The sequence below is a fragment of the Cajanus cajan genome, chromosome 9 (assembly GCF_000230855.2).
Source record: "Cajanus cajan strain Asha chromosome 9, NIPB_CcT2T_4, whole genome shotgun sequence".
NCBI lineage: Eukaryota > Viridiplantae > Streptophyta > Magnoliopsida > Fabales > Fabaceae > Cajanus > Cajanus cajan.
The window spans coordinates 42551777-42570510 of record NC_138525.1 but is presented as its reverse complement, the minus strand read 5'-3'; the positions used below and the strand labels follow the sequence as shown (position 1 = coordinate 42570510).

At 32.6% G+C, this 18734-nt stretch overlaps 1 protein-coding gene across 2 annotated transcripts; it reads right to left on the bottom strand.

Moving 5' to 3' along the window:
• Window positions 1–12183: 12183 nt before the first annotated feature.
• On the bottom strand, window positions 12184–16956 carry LOC109793383 (uncharacterized). Of its 2 annotated transcripts, none has more exons than XM_020352845.3 (9): window positions 16820–16956; window positions 16016–16189; window positions 15877–15926; window positions 15701–15770; window positions 15500–15605; window positions 14828–14894; window positions 14589–14664; window positions 12966–13261; window positions 12184–12427 (listed from the first exon to the last, which is right to left on the bottom strand). In XM_020352845.3, the coding sequence occupies exons 2-9, from the start codon at window positions 16173–16175 to the stop codon at window positions 12347–12349; spliced, it is 906 nt and encodes a 301-aa protein (XP_020208434.2). In that variant the 5' UTR covers window positions 16176–16189; window positions 16820–16956; the 3' UTR covers window positions 12184–12346. The 2 variants fall into 2 exon arrangements, with proteins under 2 accessions (XP_020208434.2, XP_020208435.2); XM_020352846.3 differs by lacking the exon at window positions 16820–16956 and adding an exon at window positions 16531–16797.
• Window positions 16957–18734: the final 1778 nt, after the last annotated feature.

Here is an 18734-nt window from a genome sequence, read left to right as displayed (position 1 = left end):
ATTTAATTAGAAAATACACAAAAAATTTCGGACACAAACAACACACAAAAAATTAGGTCAACAAGCTAGTCTAGGAATTTTCAACATGAAAAGGACTACACATGACTTCTATGACAAAACAAGAGATTCAAAAACAAAATCTATGCTCAATGAATGTTTTCAAATCACGGACACATGTTATAGAATGGAGATACTCAAATAAAAGCAAAATGCACAAGTATAGGAACATAAAGCACAACACAATTGATTCACGGATTAATAGGAACAAGCAAGAACATGAATCAATTTACTTCTCATGTGACATATAGGATCTATCAAAAAATTTTACAAAATTTAGATCCATGCAGCAAACACATATTTAGACATAGGAGAAGGAAGAGACAACACGGATTCATACAAAAAAAATTAGAACACCAAACCTCAAGAGCACTAGGCTCTAGATACCAAAACTGATGGAAGCACTTCATGAAGAATTGTTGTTCATCCAAGCTCCCATGCTTAGGACCAAAAACGCTCTTGAGATATCACCTTCAAAGACACTTTGAAGCTCCACGAAGCAACTCCAATGGAGAAGAAGCACCTAAGGAAGTTCGGTCACCTCTTGAAGAAGTGAAGAAGCTTGAGGAACCAAGCTTCTAGGAGAAGGAACCTTGAGGGAGAACTAGGAACTAGGTTCTCATGAAATTGACTCTTGAAAAATGAGAGAGAATTCTGAATTCTTATTCTCATAAATGTCCAAAAGTGAAGGTTTAGGTCAGATTTACAATTATATAGGGAGAGGTAGCTTCTAGGAGAACCTAACCTTAACCATGGTTCACTAAGAACTATGGTAAGGTGTAGCTAACCATCCATGGTTTCTAAAACTTGTAGGAGAAGCTAACCTTGACCATGGTTCACTTAAGAACCATGGTAAGGTCAGCCCACACTACCAAGGTTTAGAAACTTGGAGGAGAAGCTTCAAAGCTTGAAGAAGGAACAAGCAAATTTTGGCCAAGAAACTAAGGAAAGAGCTAGGCGGATTAGGCTCCAAAATGCTCCATGAATTATTTTGAAAATCTTTGATTTGGTTTAGTTAGGTTCATCATATAATGATGAGACCTAGCTAAATCAAATCTATGAAAAATTAGGAGCAAAATGAGTCTAATATATAAAATTTTGCCTAGGCCCAGTTCTGGCCCATTTACTAGTCACACCCTCAAGCATTGCTAAATGCCACCCCTTTTTCCCTACTGAAAAATACAAAATGGATGTATCAACTAGGGAGGTTAAATGGAGTTAAACTCTCCAAGTAACCTACCTTGAAAACAATATACAAACACTAGAAAAAGAAAGTAAAGTGCCTTACAAATACAAAGGCAAAATAACCTATACAAAAAGAACTACTATATGTACAAATATAAGAAAAAGGTCTTTAAGATCATCTCATTCCTCTTGTTTCTTTTAGTATATCACCTCTTGGATTCTTTGGCCTTGGCCATAGTCTATCCAAACCATCAACAACCCTAGCAACATCTTCATCAGTAATTCCTTCAAAAAAAACCAATAGGTACCTACTAGAAAGAAAGAATGCATCAAGTGTCTCTTACAAAGAAAACTAATCAAATGAAAAAATTAAACCACGATGAGAAATGTCAAAGATAACAAACCTTAGCAATCATGTCTAGAAATTTCTCTACAAGGTCTTCAATGTTGATTCCTCCCTTTCTACAAGCAATAATAATCTAAAAAAGCAAAATCATAAAAAGAAAAGAATTGCAGTAAGTAACATGACTTCTTATTGATTAAATTTAAAGAAACCCTAATAATGTAATTAAATATGATATACAAGTTATACGAATTTAACTAAGTATATAAAGAAAATCAAAGATAACACAATAAAATAGGAAACTTACTAGACTAACACTTGTGTGATCTAGTGTTATGGCAAAGTACATCTCATTTACAGGTGACAACTTTTGGCACATGTAAGCCTATATAAAATGAACAATTCAATATTAAACAACCAACACTCTTTTGTGAATATTTCTATAAAATGAATTGAATGAAACACAAAATAAGACAGAGTAGCAGCTGTTATTGTGTATCAAATTTTAAAAAATAGAGAAACAAGAGAAACTAAGAATTACATAAAGTATTTGCAATATCACATTGACATGAAAGTAACACTTGAAGAACCAATTTATGCATAATATATATGTGAAGGTTGATATCATTGCATTGCTTCACCAAAATTTCAATTTCTATAAATGAAAATTCTGGGTATACACATGCAAACTAAAATTGGTTACATATTTTCATATAGAATGATTGAATAATCAAACCTCGCCAACTATTTTTCCCTGAGGATCGGTCTATTTGGTAACAAGTACTTGTCCAAACATCTTCCCTAAAATAATAATAACAGCCATAACAACAATAAAATAATAATATCACTAAGAAAAAACATTACTAAAAATTAGATTATAGAGTATTTTATCCTCTAGAATTTAATTGAACAAATGTTGATTCCGTGTTTCCTCACCAATTGGACGCTATGATTTCGATTATCAATGTTCGTCAATCAATAAAACCAAAAGAGTTTTAACAAATAAACATCCATATTTTCACAAAATATATATTCAAGGAACTCCATATTTATCATCCACAAAAGCGGTTTATTATTATTGAAAAGAAATACATGTACGGAAGAATGAAATGAATCAATAGATTTTGTGAAACTTGGAATTGATTCAGAAATTGTAATGATAAGAATAAGTGAGGAGCATAGAGAGACTTGGTACTCATGGATGTTGAGGCGACAGAGCTGGTTGTGTTGCCACTTTTAGACAATATGAGGCGACGGAGCTGGTTGTGTTGCCACTTTTAGACAATAGAGAGGGAGCGAGAGACAAGCTTGTTGAGCAATTGTCTCCGCTAGAGTTAAAGCATATTGGCCACAATGTTGAGGGCGCGGGCAAAGGGGAAAATGTGAAGGGGCCAGATTAATGGTTTTTGAAGAACTTCGAGGAAGCCATTGTGTTTGCGTGGTGCTGGGATCGAATTTGATTAAGTGTGGCTGTGCAGGTGTGTGTTGGTTGCGGAGAAGGAGTTGACAAAGTTGAACTAGAGGATAAGGGGAAAATGCGAAGGGAACGACGAAGTGGCAGCAAGGAGGTATAATGCAAACACTGAAGCGAGGAAGTGGCTAGAGTTAGGGTTTGGTCGTGTGATGTGTTTTGAGTATACTACATCGGTCCCTTAAAAAACTGACATAAAACATGACATATCTACGTCGTTTATGCTTGAAACCGATGTAAATATATTAACATTTTACATTTATTTACAAAAATGCCACCGCATTTTTTTTCTACATCGTTTTTACACCAACCGATGTAAAAATGGTGATGTAGAATAGTACTTTTGTAGTAGTGAATACTTAGTCCCTTTAAATTCCTATGCTAATGGCTTAAATACAATGGCCAACCAAATACAATGGAAAGGAAAAATTACAAGAATGAAAATGAGCCCAATATTGGGTACCAAAAGCCCAAAGACCCATGAAGCCCAAAACTAGGCCCAACAAGCCTAAAGCCTCAAATTACTATACTAGTGGTCTATAATACAGGACTAAAACATATGAAATAAAAATATACTATATAAAGAATGTCTCAAGGTATGGCCCATGTGAAAGACAATTTGGGCCTTCCAAGCCCATCGGGCCCATTGGGCCTTTACTAGCCCAAATCTTCATGTCTAGCTCATTCCTCTTTGTTCCTTTAAGATGTCACCTCTTGGTATCCTTGGCATAATTCCATCAACCTTTTCTTGTTAGGGTGAGGTGGTGCAAGAGGAGGTAGAGGAGCTTTTCTTCTCAAAGCCTTCCCTATAGGTCAAATGTCCTTTGCATCAGACATAGAGTCTTCGTCTAATTAAAGAATTATTCTCCTTTTTGTTTGATGTCCAGCAACAACTAGTGTTCTTCCTCCTTGGGAGACAGAGAGGGTTGGCGCCACTTTCTTGAGCGCGTCTCCGATTGCTCTCCTCCGATCTCCATCTTTATCTTTAAGGCTACCGTAGGGTCAGTGATGGTGTACCTCACTGGCATCTTGCCCAAGTTAGCTTTCCCAAAGACAATGGGTTTTAGTCTCTTGTTCCTCCCCATTGCCATGATCCTCTACTTCTCCTTTTCTTCAAGCGTGAAGAAGGTATCCTAGACCTTGTGATCCTAGAGAATCTTGTTGAGGAGCATGGTGTGAAAAAAGAACTCCTTGCTTTCTTTCAAGCACCCTCTCCAGTGCTAAAGAGTATTTGAGGTAGGTTGAAGGCAGTTCCAGTCATCATCTAGAACAGGCAAAACTTGTGTAAGTCTAAGACACTGTCCTTGGCGCCCATCTTCTGAAGGATTATGCAAAGGGAACAAATACAGAAAAGTAGTCTTCTCATTTATTAATTATTATAGATATCATCAGTCATTGGATAACATAAGACGAAGAAACATTCCAGACAAAATAAAAAGTCATTCACCTTCAAGACTTATCAAACGAGATGACAAAGTCAAAGTATAACTCTTAGACATAGATTCAAATTTCCAGACGCAGACGAAGCATGGTGAAAAAGCGTCTGAAGTCCACTAGTCACAACAAAGATGATCATATATCATTTCCATTCACAAGAAAAGCACACGGAGTTTTCAAAAAAATGAAAAAAATAGAAGGAAAATTGAAGAGCGCGAATTCATAAGTCAAAGTTGTATGTGTTAGGGCAAGTACACCTACTTTTTAGAGAAAGGAAATGCCTTCGCAGCTACAATGAGAGAAAAAGGAAAAACATACCTAGGTCATGATTGAAGCAAGAAATAAAAGGGAATAAATTATGCAAAGGACTTCACGTAACAAAATTTTAGCAAGCAAAGCATTTAATGCAAAATCAAACGCATTAAATGAGAAAGATTTGTGTAGCCATTTACAAGCGATCATCTACACCAATTGAAAGCTCTACCTCAACGGATACATTCAAATTCAAACAATAGGCAGATTTATCACACGATTATAAATATCAAGACTTAAGAAGAAAAGAGATAAGAAGTGAAGCAACAAGCAATAAGAAAAAATAAGCGTTAAAATAATCTCATATCACTTATTGTTCAGATTTGAAGATCCATGTAAAACTAAGATAGTTTATCTTAGTGAGTGTAGAAACTACCTTATCCTCTTTGTGAGAGTTACATACACACTCTAAACACATTCTTGTAAAACTAAGGTTGAATACCTTAGTGAGTGTAGAAACCATCTTATCTTCTCTGTGAGAGTTACAAACACACTAAAAACATCTAGCGTTTGAAAAGCCTAAAGAGGCTAGCAAAAGAATACTTGTAGAACTAGAAGTGGTTTAAGAATGCTAACGTCAACAAGTGAAGTTGACGAACCAGGAGTGGTTGAGAATACTCAGGCAACTAGAAGTGGTTTAAGAATACTAGCGTCAACAAGTGAAGTTGACGAATCAGAAGTGGTTAAGAATACTTGTAACCTATTGTGATTAGTGGAACCCTTCAGTTGAAGGAGATTGGACATAGCTCAGAAGGATTGAACCAGTATAAAAACTTTGTGCATTGTTATTTGTTATAAAAACACAGTTTTACTTATATTGATTCATTACAAAAAAATTTGTCTACTACTACGTATTCTTTAAATCATATTTAGATGAATTTATAAGAAGCACGTTTGCAAAAACGATTTTAAAATCCTTCATTCACACACATTCAACCCCCCCTTCTGTGTGTTTTCACTAAACTTCAATTGTTATCGGAGCTTGACCCCTAAGGTTGAGCATCCAACACTGCAAGGAACGATCAATGGAAAATGAACGGCAGGCGGTAAACTGCCCACCTCTCTTTAGAGGAACCAACTACGACTATTAGAGACAAAGAATAATCGCATTTTTTGATGCTTGTTATATAGACATGTGGGAGGTTGTAGAACAGGGAGACTACACTCCACATGATGATGCTAGTAGGGAGATACCCAAGGGACGTTGGAATGAAAATCAAAAACAAAGATTTATGCTAAACTCCAAAGCCAGAAATGCACTCATGTGTGCTCTAACCGAGGAAGAATACACCAAAGTACATTGCTTCAGGAGCGCCAAACAAATGTGGGATACCCTAGCCATAACCTATGAGGGATCCCTGGAGGTAAAATGTAACAAGTTAAGCTTGTTGGTCCATAAGTATGAACTTTTATAGATGGAAGATAACGAATCTATCCTAACTATGTTTGGAAGATTTCAAACTATTATCAATGAACTTTCTTTTCTAGGTAGGACTTATGATAATTTTGATCATATTGACAAATTACTTCATAGTCTACCCAAGAAGTGGAGACCCCAAGTCACGACTCTGAGAGCATCCAAGGATCTTGAAAAGCTCTCACAGGAAGTACTCATAGGACTACTCAAAGTCCATGAGATGGAGCTACAACAAGATGAAACAGGGAGAAAACAAAAGTCCATTGCACTAAGTATGCAAAAGATGAAACCTACATCATCATCTGATGAGAGTTGTGACGAAGAGACGTGTGACTCAGATGATGAGATATCTCTCTTGTCTATAAAAATATACTCTATGATAAAGAAAAATGAAGGATCACATTGGAGAAAATATAACAAAACTCAAAGAGAAAAGGCACAGCCACTGTGCTATGAATGCAACAAAACCTAGACATTACAAAATAGAATGTACAGAGTTAGAAAAAGAAAAAAAGAAAGAGAAAGAAAAGAAGAAGTCAACTCCTCACTAGAAGACGAAGGCCATGATGGCCACCTGGGATATATAGATCCACAAAGGAGACTCAAGATATGACAATTTGAACACACAAAATCCAGACTCCAATCGGTACAAAGAATACCTAACCTTCAAGGAAGACAACCTTGCTCTTGATACCAAAAATGATGGGAGAAGACAAGAGAAGAGAGTGAGGTTCTTCCGTTTCCTTCTCCTCCTAGCGGATCTTCTTCCTTGAATAATGAATCCGGATTGAAGAGTAGATGGAGATCAACACAAGACAAGAATCCCTAGGCTAAAATGGAAGTATCCTAGCTTAGAAACTGAAAGGATTGCTCACAGCCAAGGCTTAGAAGGGAGGTTTCCTAAGGGTAAAGCTATGAGCTTTTGAGAGAGACTTTGAAGAGGAGACTTGGCTGAAAAATTCAAAAATCTCATATATGATCAAAGTGAGTACAAATGAATGAAGGAAGCCTTATATAAGGACGAATTAAGCTAGCTAGTGGCACCAAGTCAAGGAAGCAAGTTAGGCGCCAAAATTTGAATTTCAAATGGCATTTGAAATTCAAATTTTGAATCACCCATGTGCCTATCCGTGAATGGTTCTCCTAACATTCATTTAAGTTTAATTTAGATGTCTTTGAATTGAATTTAGACGCACATGTTCAGCACCAACAATGCTTAATCCATATGATCCAAATTTAAGTCAAATGACTCCTAAATTAAATTTAGACTAAGCCTAATAGTCTTATTATTGAATTCCTCCTATACTCCTAATATAATGGCCTAAATACAATGGTCAAGAAAATACAATGGAAAGGAAAAATTACAAGAAGTGAAATGAGCCCAATATTGGGTACCAAAAGCCCAAAGGTCCATGAATTCCAAAATTAGGCCCAATAAGCCTAAAGCCCAAAAGGTCATATTCTAAGGTCCATAATACAAGATCAAATAAAATGAAATCCTACACTACTCAACATTCAATAAAAGGTGGTCATCCATGCAAAGCCCATGTGAAGAAAACCCTAGGCCCACCAAGCCCATTGGGCCCACTAAGCTCTAAAGCAGTCAAATCTTCAAGTAGTCTTCTAGCCATAGCTCTAGTGGTTGGACCCTTGGTCCATGCTCTTCCATTAAATTCTTTCAGCCTTAGTAGGTGTAACCTAGACGAAATTGGTGTTTACACTCATTCCTTCAACAGAAATAAGATCATCGTTACCAAGTCTAACTTTTGATACCTTTGACTGTCTAACTCCCTAAAAAGCTCTTAATCATGAGTCATGTGGTTGGTACCAATATCCACTAGCCAACATTCACTTGAGCTACTACTTGAAAAACATGTTGCTACAAACAACTGCTTTTCCTCTTGTTGATTTACAACTTGAGCCTCATTCTTTTGCTAAAAATTACTTTTGCAAACTCTCACATGATGCCCTAACTTGTTGCACCTTTAACACTTTACATCATGTCTTCTCCAACATTTGAAAGGAAGATGACTCATTTTCCACAATGCTTGTGAGGAGTAAATATTTTGTTTTTGTCTACATTATTGTTGCCAGTATTAGTTGTTGCTTCTTATGTGTTGAAAATTTTCTTCTTGTATTTCATCAACTTGTTTTTCTCTCCATGTTTAATTTGCAATTTAGCTTGTAATGCTCCTTCCAACCGAACATTCAACCCTCATTATTATTTTTTGCTCTTAGGCTTGTAAAAGATTTACATGTTCTGTCGTGGTAAGATTTGGCAGGTCCTTATTATTCTCCAAGGAAGTAATAGTAGCCTTATACCTTTTAGGGAAGGTACCCAATATTTTCTCAATTATTTGTGAATTAGAAAATTTAAAATTGAGAAATCTAACTCTTTTAGCAATGCTAAGAAGCTTATTAGCACACTCTTTAATTGTTTCGGACTCCAAAAATTTTTACATCTTGAATGCTCAAACCAAATTGAGATCTTGCCTTCTCTTGATCCTTTCTTTCATTTCATCATACTCATTCTTAAGAAAATTCTACATTTCAAATGTTGATTTCATGGTCATGATACTAGTGAAAATTTCATTTGAGACAATAGTAAACAAAAAGTTCTTGCCTTTGATTTTCTTGTTTTCTTCTCCTTGTGATTTCTTATCTAAGCCATTGTCGGATTGATTGGTAAATTAAGAACTTCATAAGACTCCTCAACAACTTCTTAGAGATCATTTGTCTCTAGATGTTCTTTTATTCTTGTTGCCCTATATATGATTATTATCGCCATCAAACACAAGAGGTGTTAATGTTGTCTATGGCATTTTAGAATCCATCTAAGTGATGAATTGAAGAAAAGTATTCAGGCTTTTGTGGTGAGTTTCACTCAATCCACTCACAAGTCCCTCTAAGAAAATGGATTTGGATACCAATTTGTTGGTGAGATAAATGTAACTCATAAATTGAATGCATAGGAATACTTATTTTTATTGAATAATAATTTTCTTAAATACTAGCTTTGTGACAAAAAATAACTCTTAAAAAGAAATAACGAATTTCCTAAACAATAACGAACTAACATAAATGACTAATAAGTAACAGTATAACAAAATATATATTCCTAAAGACTTGGTCAAACAACTAATAAAAAATCTAAACCAACTATTGATATGCGTTCAACAAAAGTGCTCATTAGATATACGTTTTGAATTTTTGAATATATGTTTTAGAAGCACAAAACATTGAAACAAGCATTGGACTTGTGAATACCTATAGAATGCAAACTCTCGTCAGAAAGTGTTGGATGCTAGACATAAATACTAACTATTATAATTATTATGTGTTACACTTGCCTCAATTTTAGACATTTGTAAAAGATGTTATTTAATAAAAATATTTCTAGATTTTCATTCCTTCTACATCTTAAATGCATGCTTTCAAAAATGACTTAGTCAAATATTAATCATTGATGTTCATCACTTTGTTATCAATAAAACTAGAATGTACATAACCATCTTTAGTTCGACAAACCTTTGGAGTGACTAACTATTTTATATTCTCGTATTTTTTAATTGGACTTTGTTATGACAATGTGGTGTGAGTGATATTCTTTATTCATGAAAAGATTTCGATAAATGTTGAACACATGAATTTTCTATTTAGATCCACTCAATTGTTTTTAATGTCATTTTCTGTAAATTTTCTAAAAAACACATGAATTATCTATTAACAAACAATTGATTTTCATTAAGTATAATGTTGTTACAATATTAGTGCAAAATGAATCAAAAAGTTGGTACTACAAGTGACAAAAACCAAAGTTTTTCATTAAGTATATACATGTGTGTGTATGTGTGTGTGTGCAAGCATGCGTGTGTGTGTTAATTCAAAAGACAATCCCCTAAACTCAGAGTTTTAATGCTAACAAGCAAAACATTTTTATATAAAAGAAATGTCTATGAAAACATCTTTGAAACAGATATTTGAAAAGCTTATAAGATGAAGTGTAAGACGCAAATCATAGACGTTAATCAGATGAAATATACAGTCTATCTCATATATATTAAACTTTTACCATTTATTGAGACTAACGACAAAGTTTGTTTTAAATATTTCATTTCTTAACAGCTCAAATCAAAAAGTCATCTCAGAACTCACAAATTTGTTCAAAAGAACTTTACTTTCCATTATCACCAAATCCCTAAAAACGAAGAAAAGTATATAAAGTCATTGTTATAGCTACTTTACACTGACATTGCTTCTACAGGCTTAATTTGATATGAAAAGTTGATAAGTAACCTCATTTATTAGATAAGAGGTACTATTTGGTGAGATATATTAAATGCTCCCATTAAATGTGTTAAACAGTCACTCGCCACAACAAGGGAAAACAAGAAAGATAAATAAAGAAAACTTGTGAGATGAACTCAAAGTGTTGCAACAATCATCTCCTCCGAGCTACTATATAAGAAGATTCAAAGTACAAGAAAGAAAAGATAATGAACATATATAGGTACATTTTTACATAAACATATTCTCTGAAAATCTATTCTTTCTTATAAAAATTCATTGCTCTACAATTGTTTGTATAACATCGAAGTGAGACGAACACATCTTTATAACCTTCACAACCATTAATATAAGGTTGAGCCTGAAGATGCTTGTCTAAAAAAGAATACTTATTTTGAGCTTGGAGAGGTTTGACTGTAAAAGAATATTTGGTTGTTAAGCTTGGAGAGACTTGTTAAAAGAATACTTAAGTAGTTGCTTAAAGAGGTAAGTCAAAGAATACTTAGAATTAAGCCAGAAGTGGCTTGTTAAAAGAATATTTGTATCTTTGTTTAAGGATAGTGAAACTCAATATGGTTGAACTGAGAACTAGACGTAATCTCGGTAGTTGAGGCAAACCAGTATAAAAATACCTAGTGTTCCATCTAACTGATCTTCTCACTTCATCTAACTTGTGTTACTATATCATTGTGAAAAACATGCAAGTTTTTGATATATACTATTTAAGCCTCATTTTAGTATTTATCTTTGCTCCATAGTATGCATATATAAAATAATGCATCCAGTTACTCCAAAAGTAAGTTTGGTAGACTTATTTCACTTAATAAATCGTATTCTACATTAAATTTCAATGATTTAATGATTAAATTAAAAGATCTTAATATATTGATCAAGTTTACAATTTTTCTTAAAATTTGAAAACCAAGAATTATTAAGAGCATGAATTATTGAATAAAATAAGTCTACCAAAACTTAGTCTTAAGCAATGTTTGGTACGAGAGAAATTTTTTCATACCTAATAATCATGACTTCTAAGAATAGTTAAAATTTATTTAGTTATTATTCATGAGAATATTTATACAAGATCCTCATAAATTAAAAATTTTCACAATTGGTTACAATAATATATTCTTAGGTATATAAATATTTTTTACAAAAAATATCCTTTTTTTTTTCAACAAAAAATAATTTCATTAGATTTTATTTATTTACTCAAATCTTATTACAAATATTACATTAAAATTTTTCTTTGATCTAATTACTTTTTGAAGATAAAAAATAAATACATATATAAACAATTTTTTTATATAATAATATTTGCATTAGATAAAAATTAAACTATTTTAAAAGTTGAAAATATATAGTTAAAATTATTTAAATAGAAAATTCAACAAAATGAATAAGCAAAGAAAAATACTACTTTATAATTAAAAAGGATAAATAAATATATATATATATATATATATACATATTATTTATTTAAAAAAAATTAAAGTGTTAACAAATACCATTAAACTATAAAAATAAAACAAATTTTAATAATATTATTAAATTGAAAATGTCAAGAAATAATGATATACAAGAAAGAGAGATAAATAAAGATATGGGAGGATGGGAGGGAGAGAGAGAGAGAGGAGAGGGAGAAAGAAAGCAAGAGCGAGAGACAACTAAATATGTGAAAATCGCATGCCGGAATAACATAATGTCCGATAGATGATATAAAATTCGTGAAAACAATTTTTTTTAATAATGAAATGATCCAGTACCTGTGATCAAGGATGTACAAATATAATTTTAATAACCATTCAGAACAAAAAAGATGACGCCATAATTCTACTCAAACCTCCATAGCAGAATTTTCATTGTCCAAGAAGCTCTTTAGTTCCTTCACTCTTTGTCGGGTTATCGCAACACAATCCTGCAACCACAAGTATCGCTATAACTACACATAATTTCATCCATCATATCATATACGTACTATTATTTCACGCCCTTCAGCGAATGATTCATATCAGCACAATACTAAAGTTGTGTTTTAAGCACTTTAATGTACAGTAATTAATTTTCCACTATCAACCTACTTTACTAAGTCATAATTTCACCCTTCAAATTTAGAAGTCGAAATAAACCTCTAAAATGAATGTACAATTAAGAGAAGATTCAATCAGAAAACTCTTGTGCAATTAAAAATTGAAAAATGATTTTAATAAATAAATTTGAACTCCAAGCAGACAGAAGCATGCCTTAGTGTTGTCCTGCCTTTAATATCATTTGGGGCACATTAAGGTCTCAGGACCTCGGATATCTTACATTCTTTTCAAGTTTGAAGTGCTGACTTCAAATTTTGAAAGTATTTACAGTAATTTTTCCAAAATTGTTCACTAACACATTAATTTTAATGCTAAAAAAACTGCATATGGTTCACTTCATTAGTTCGTTGCAATGAGCAAACTAACCTGAATAGCAGAAGTATAGGCAAGAACTGGACCACCAGGCTTGTACAGAGATATTAGTTGACCGGATGTATCCAAAACTATTGTTACATGGGTTTCCATGATGGATTCTTCTTCTGCAGTAGGATCTGCCAAGATGTAATTCTTGTGAAGAATGCATGTCAAAGAGAATGGAATGCTTTTCAATGTAAGCTTTCTCTTCTCCTTATTGACTGGCTCCTGTGCCCGCTTTTGTCCATCCTCATCAGACACAAGTACTATTTTGCCATCATCATTCATGGCAACAGCAGGAATTTGCACTGCCAACACACAAATTCATTCATGTAAGAGAAAACCAATATGGTAATACCATAACAGTGTTGAAAAGCATCACATTAAGAACATCAACAGCAACACATAATTTCTCTTTAAGCAAAAGAAAAGTCTATCTTCTGAATGATTCTGATATTTTATATGAATGAGATTTACAGTAATAACACAGCAAACCTTTATGCATCAATCCAAAGAGCTATGTTCCTACAGAGGAAGAGTCCTTAGTACTAAAACATCCAAAAAAATTTATAAAGGTGACCAAGGATTGCATAGCATGCAATACTGGAGTTATAGTGACATCATGGTGTGGAGCGGCTGCTGGCTGCTACAGAGATTATGTCATGTGGCATTTTTGTTGTTGCATTGCAGGTATTGCTTAGTAGTCCACAACAACAGCAAAATGTTATCGGTTACATAAACCTGATTCCGTCATGCTTCGATCAATGTCATACTGGGGATTTTTTTGGGTACAAAGGACATCTAATCCTTAGTCAAAATAAAATTAAAAAAGCCCAACCACCTCCCCTCCAATTCAGCGACAAATACGACACCCTTCTATGTTCTATCTCTTTCTCTTCTCCAACTTATCTATCTACCCACTCACCTTTACCAGAGACAGCACATCTCCAGACATTTTCCAGTGACTGTTGGTTTAGGACTGCAGCCTTCTCTTCAACAGAACAAACTAGTGAGACTACATCTTCTCTCTAATAGTCCTACCAGTGACCACCCACTATTGTCTCATATTGTATAGAAAGAATAACTATATTATTCAGAAAGATGAATACAAGGTTTAGAGTAATGACCCAGTAAACATCAATCGCTAGAGCTAAGTGAGGAAGTGCCTCTGTTTCTATTAAAAGATCCAAAAGTTTTTATGAATGACTGAGAGTTCCATATAAGTAGAATCCTTAGCCAAGTCTACAAAACAAGAAATAACAACCTCCGAAAAATAAGCAGACAAAGTAAAAGAACATAACAACTAAAGGATATACATAATAAAAGTAAAAAGCCAATTCTATTTAATTCCCTTGGTTGACATATTGTCAGCTGGTTTATTCTAGTCTTTGTTCTTAAACTAGATTAAGGACCTGTGAACTGCACGGATATATAAATCACTTGTTAACTAATATACTTATTTTATTAATGATATGTATAAATCATATAACTAAAACATTTAAACTGGATTCCCTTCATTTATATATCGATATAAATATAAATATAGATTTCCTCGTGCACACTTTTCAAATGTAGGACATTATTCTGAATCAGGGGGTCTATATGACTCAATTATACTAAAGATGCATTACTTACGATGAGATAAGGCAGCAACTGCAGAAAGTAAAGCAGTATCAAAAAGAGCACCATCAGCATCCAAACAATAGACATCCTGCATGATAAAGAAGGCATCATTTTGTTATTCAATAGATTGACAACTACACAATCAGAGCAAACAAAGACAGTGCAGCAGTCCACACCAAATTTGGTGTACGATGCATTCTTTCTATGGTTGATATGATAAATCTGTAATTGCAGTCTATATAAAAGCTTACCAGGTAAGCCATCCAAGCAGCTTTTCCACTGACCAAGGACAATTCTTTCAAATCAATCATTCTAGAACTGCAGAAAATAGTAAAGGTTAAAAAAGAAAGATAGGTTAACTTCAAATTGAACCCAAATTGACAGGTCAAAAAAGTAATCCAGGTTATTGATCACGATGAAGGTTGACATAGACACTTTATGTTTGGCTGGAGGGGCTTGAGGGAAAGGAAGGGTAAAGTCATCCTTTTAATTGGAATGTTTCATGGGAAAATCTATCATTTTATTCATATCATTCCAGAGAAACTTTTAAGAGAATATTTACTTCAAAAGAAAAGTTTTCCCTTCCTTTCTTTTCATTTGTCTAATCTGGTAAAAAAAAAGCATAATTTAGCCCAAATGTTCATATTCTCTAATGATCATAATTAACATCAATAATTGTATGGCTATACATACAGTTAGAATATATCAAAGAAACAAATTATGCACAGGTATCAACAAAATTATTCTCCATATCTAAGAGTCAAATGTATAACAATCCCTATTTATTTTCTTCTTTTCTTTTGCTTCCTTTCTTTTATTTTGTGGTTAATAAAAGGTAGGTGGAGTGACTTCGATAAAATTAGTTTCTTGAATCTTCTGAAATAATTTAACATAACAAAATGACAACAAAAATTTTAACACACCTTGAAATGGTGTCAGACAACTGTTTTGACACCACTGGTGATGCTTCAGCAGGCCTGCCGGGCCTAACAATTGGAGAACAAATTGGAGGCATGTGGAAATCAATAGCTGAAATAACAGATATTAACAGGTTAATCTTATGGCATATGTGAGCAGGACACTAAATAACTAACACATGAGTGGCACAGCCAGCTATAGAAAACCTAGACAGCCCTCATCTGGTGACTCAAAGGAGGGAGTCATAACTTCCATTTTAATAGCAGTCAACATAGTCTGTACACAGATCAATTAGGAAATGATTAAATGCATCCCATAATAAAATCAATAACCCAAATTCACGACAACATTTAACAAAAACGACAACGGTAGAATGACTAACAGTTGATCCAATCTTCACAAGAGCCGACCCATTAGCAGAGGCAACAGCACCTAATCAAGTTAGTTAACAACCTTAGCTTTGCTCCAAGTATAAATAACATATTTTGCAAAATGTAAAAGGACAGATTAAAGTAACTAACCAAGACAAATGCTTGTTTCTCTAGCTTTTCCAAGTGGTCTACCATCAGGGCGTATAGATTCAGCAAGATGACGCTCAAAAAAACGAAGTGGAAAGAGCTGTCTAAAGGCATCTACCTCCATTTCTGATGACAAGTCCTCAGAAGCATTTGGTACTCCCATCTCTTTTCAATGTTCTATAAACAAATTGAAAGCCAAAAGTGTCATAAAATCAATGAAAAAGCATCAAATTAACAATAGCTGCTACAAAATTGAAAATTGCTTCCAGTTCAATTAAACACATTAAAGATCAATTGTATATAAATCACACTGTGTAGCATTTTCTCCTCCGTAATAACCGGTGAATGAGAAAAGTAAACACATACTAAATAATTTTTTCCATTCTTCTGTTCGTTTGATAGCTTTCTACTTTGAAAAGATGAAAACCCAGATTGTATTTCTTAAACATTTATAAAACACACATAACAGGAGATAAAATAAGACCTCGATGACTCATACAAAGAGCTAAATGGCGTACCCAGTTAGTTTTCCTAGTCTAACGAGCATGCAATATTGCGGAATCATACAACATACAACGTGATGAACCTAGTTTCTTTCTTGAAACAAAAGAATCCTAGAAACTAATATAACATAGTCAGAACCCTAACAGCATTTTCGAAACAAATGAAAGAAAAGCTAATGGTAATTGCAATAGACATTGTATCAAACATCTTAAAAGAATAGAGAATCCAAAATTAATGTTAATAATAAAATGAGCCTGAGATAATAATAATATGAATGAACAAAATATAACAGCAGGTCCTCACGGAGGGGCCTCTCTAGAATGGTGGTGAGGGTAGCTAGGGCAAGGAGTGAACAGTTCAGTCTTAGAGAAACGACACAGAAATATGGATTTGAGTTATTAAAATTAAAATAAGATCTCTCATGCCATTAAATCAATAAATAAATAAAAATTACTTTCATTTGATTATATATATATATATATATATATATATATATATATATATATATATTAATAACGTCTATATCAAAATGTAAATGCATATTATTTAACACTAATTTCAAAGCCACTAAATATGTCAAACCAATGATGTTTTGAGGCCAATACAACATCGCCTGACTTATGTTTGAATTGGTACTATATAGCCTAATTTAACTTGTGTTCAAGTTATCAAATTAAAATAATCCTAAATAAAAATAAAATAATAATAATTTTAAGCTTTAAAAAAATATGATATTTTTGTAAACTAATGTAATACTCCGTATCTAATACATGCTTTGAGTTTACAATTTAGTGTTTTTCAAAATTTATTTCTTAATATTTTTTGTTTTATATAAATATATATTAATATATATATAATTATTTAAAGCTTAAATATATTTTTCATCTCTCAAATTTAAGGTAAATTAATTCATAGATAAATGTAATAAATAAATTTTTTTAAATTAAATAAGAAGTTAAAAAAATATTTAAAAACGCTCACATTAAAGAAAAGTACCTTAAAATATTCTTATGCAAGATAGAATTTTAAGTTTAATATATAGAAGTAAGAAATTAATTGAGAACAAAGAAACCTTTTAGCAAATAAGTAGGTTTATTTCCTTATACACAATTTGTATTTTCTTACACAGTCATAGGCATATTTATGAATTGTGACAACTTATTTTAAATTTTTCTTACATGTGTTTGTTTAAAAAAAAATCATCACCAGACTTGTAGTTATTTTGATACTTTGTTTTAAAAAAAATTCTAATACGAAATTTTAAATAATATTTCTATCTATATGTATCATTCATCTTGAAAGAAAAATAATTAGAAAAGAAGATAAGTTTAAGTCAATCAAAGAAAAAAAAATATCATGCATTTATTCATATCCAATAATAAATAAAGATCAATTGATGAATTGATATAAGTATCAACATTTATTGATCTGATTGGTGTTATAGATGATCCTTAAATCTCAAGATCTCATATTCAAGTTTTGGATTTGATAAAAAAAAAATGATATTAGGAGGGATAGATTTAATGTAGTCAACGTCTCAATGTGATTAGTTTTCGGTGAACCCAATAGAAAATCCTACCAATACTATGATACCAAAAATAATCGCTAAATTGATACAAGTATCAACTCACAAATTACAACAAGAATATCATCAAATACATACAAAATCAATCAACATCAATTGATACAAATATCAATTGTCAAAATAATAGTATTTGAGCAAATCAAAATCAATTGAGCTTCTAAATCTTTTCTTTGCCATGTTCACCAACTATTGCAATACCAATATCACTATGGAGGCAACCAATTTAAGCTCTATGTAAGACAACAAGTTATATACGCACTCACCTTCACTTTCTCGATGATCAAATTATTAAGTGAAAAGACAATCTTAGATTCCTTAAGCCATAAAGTTTTAATGATAATAAACATAGATATTTTTAGAGAAAAGTTTTTAAGATCTTCCTATAAGACAAATGCTCTAATGACATAGTGTCTACCATTGGACCTATCACAAGGACAATGTCAAGGAGGGCACAAGAAGAGTGGGCTTGTAATGAAGATAAAAGGACTAAAAGTTCTTATCGGGCTACAAGCTTGTTTCTTAGCTTTTTTCTCTCTTGTTGTAATTTTTACCTTGTATATATTTTCCTTATTTTGGACCTTGTATTTTGGTCATGTAATGTAGATATTTCTGTCATTGTATTATTTTTAATTT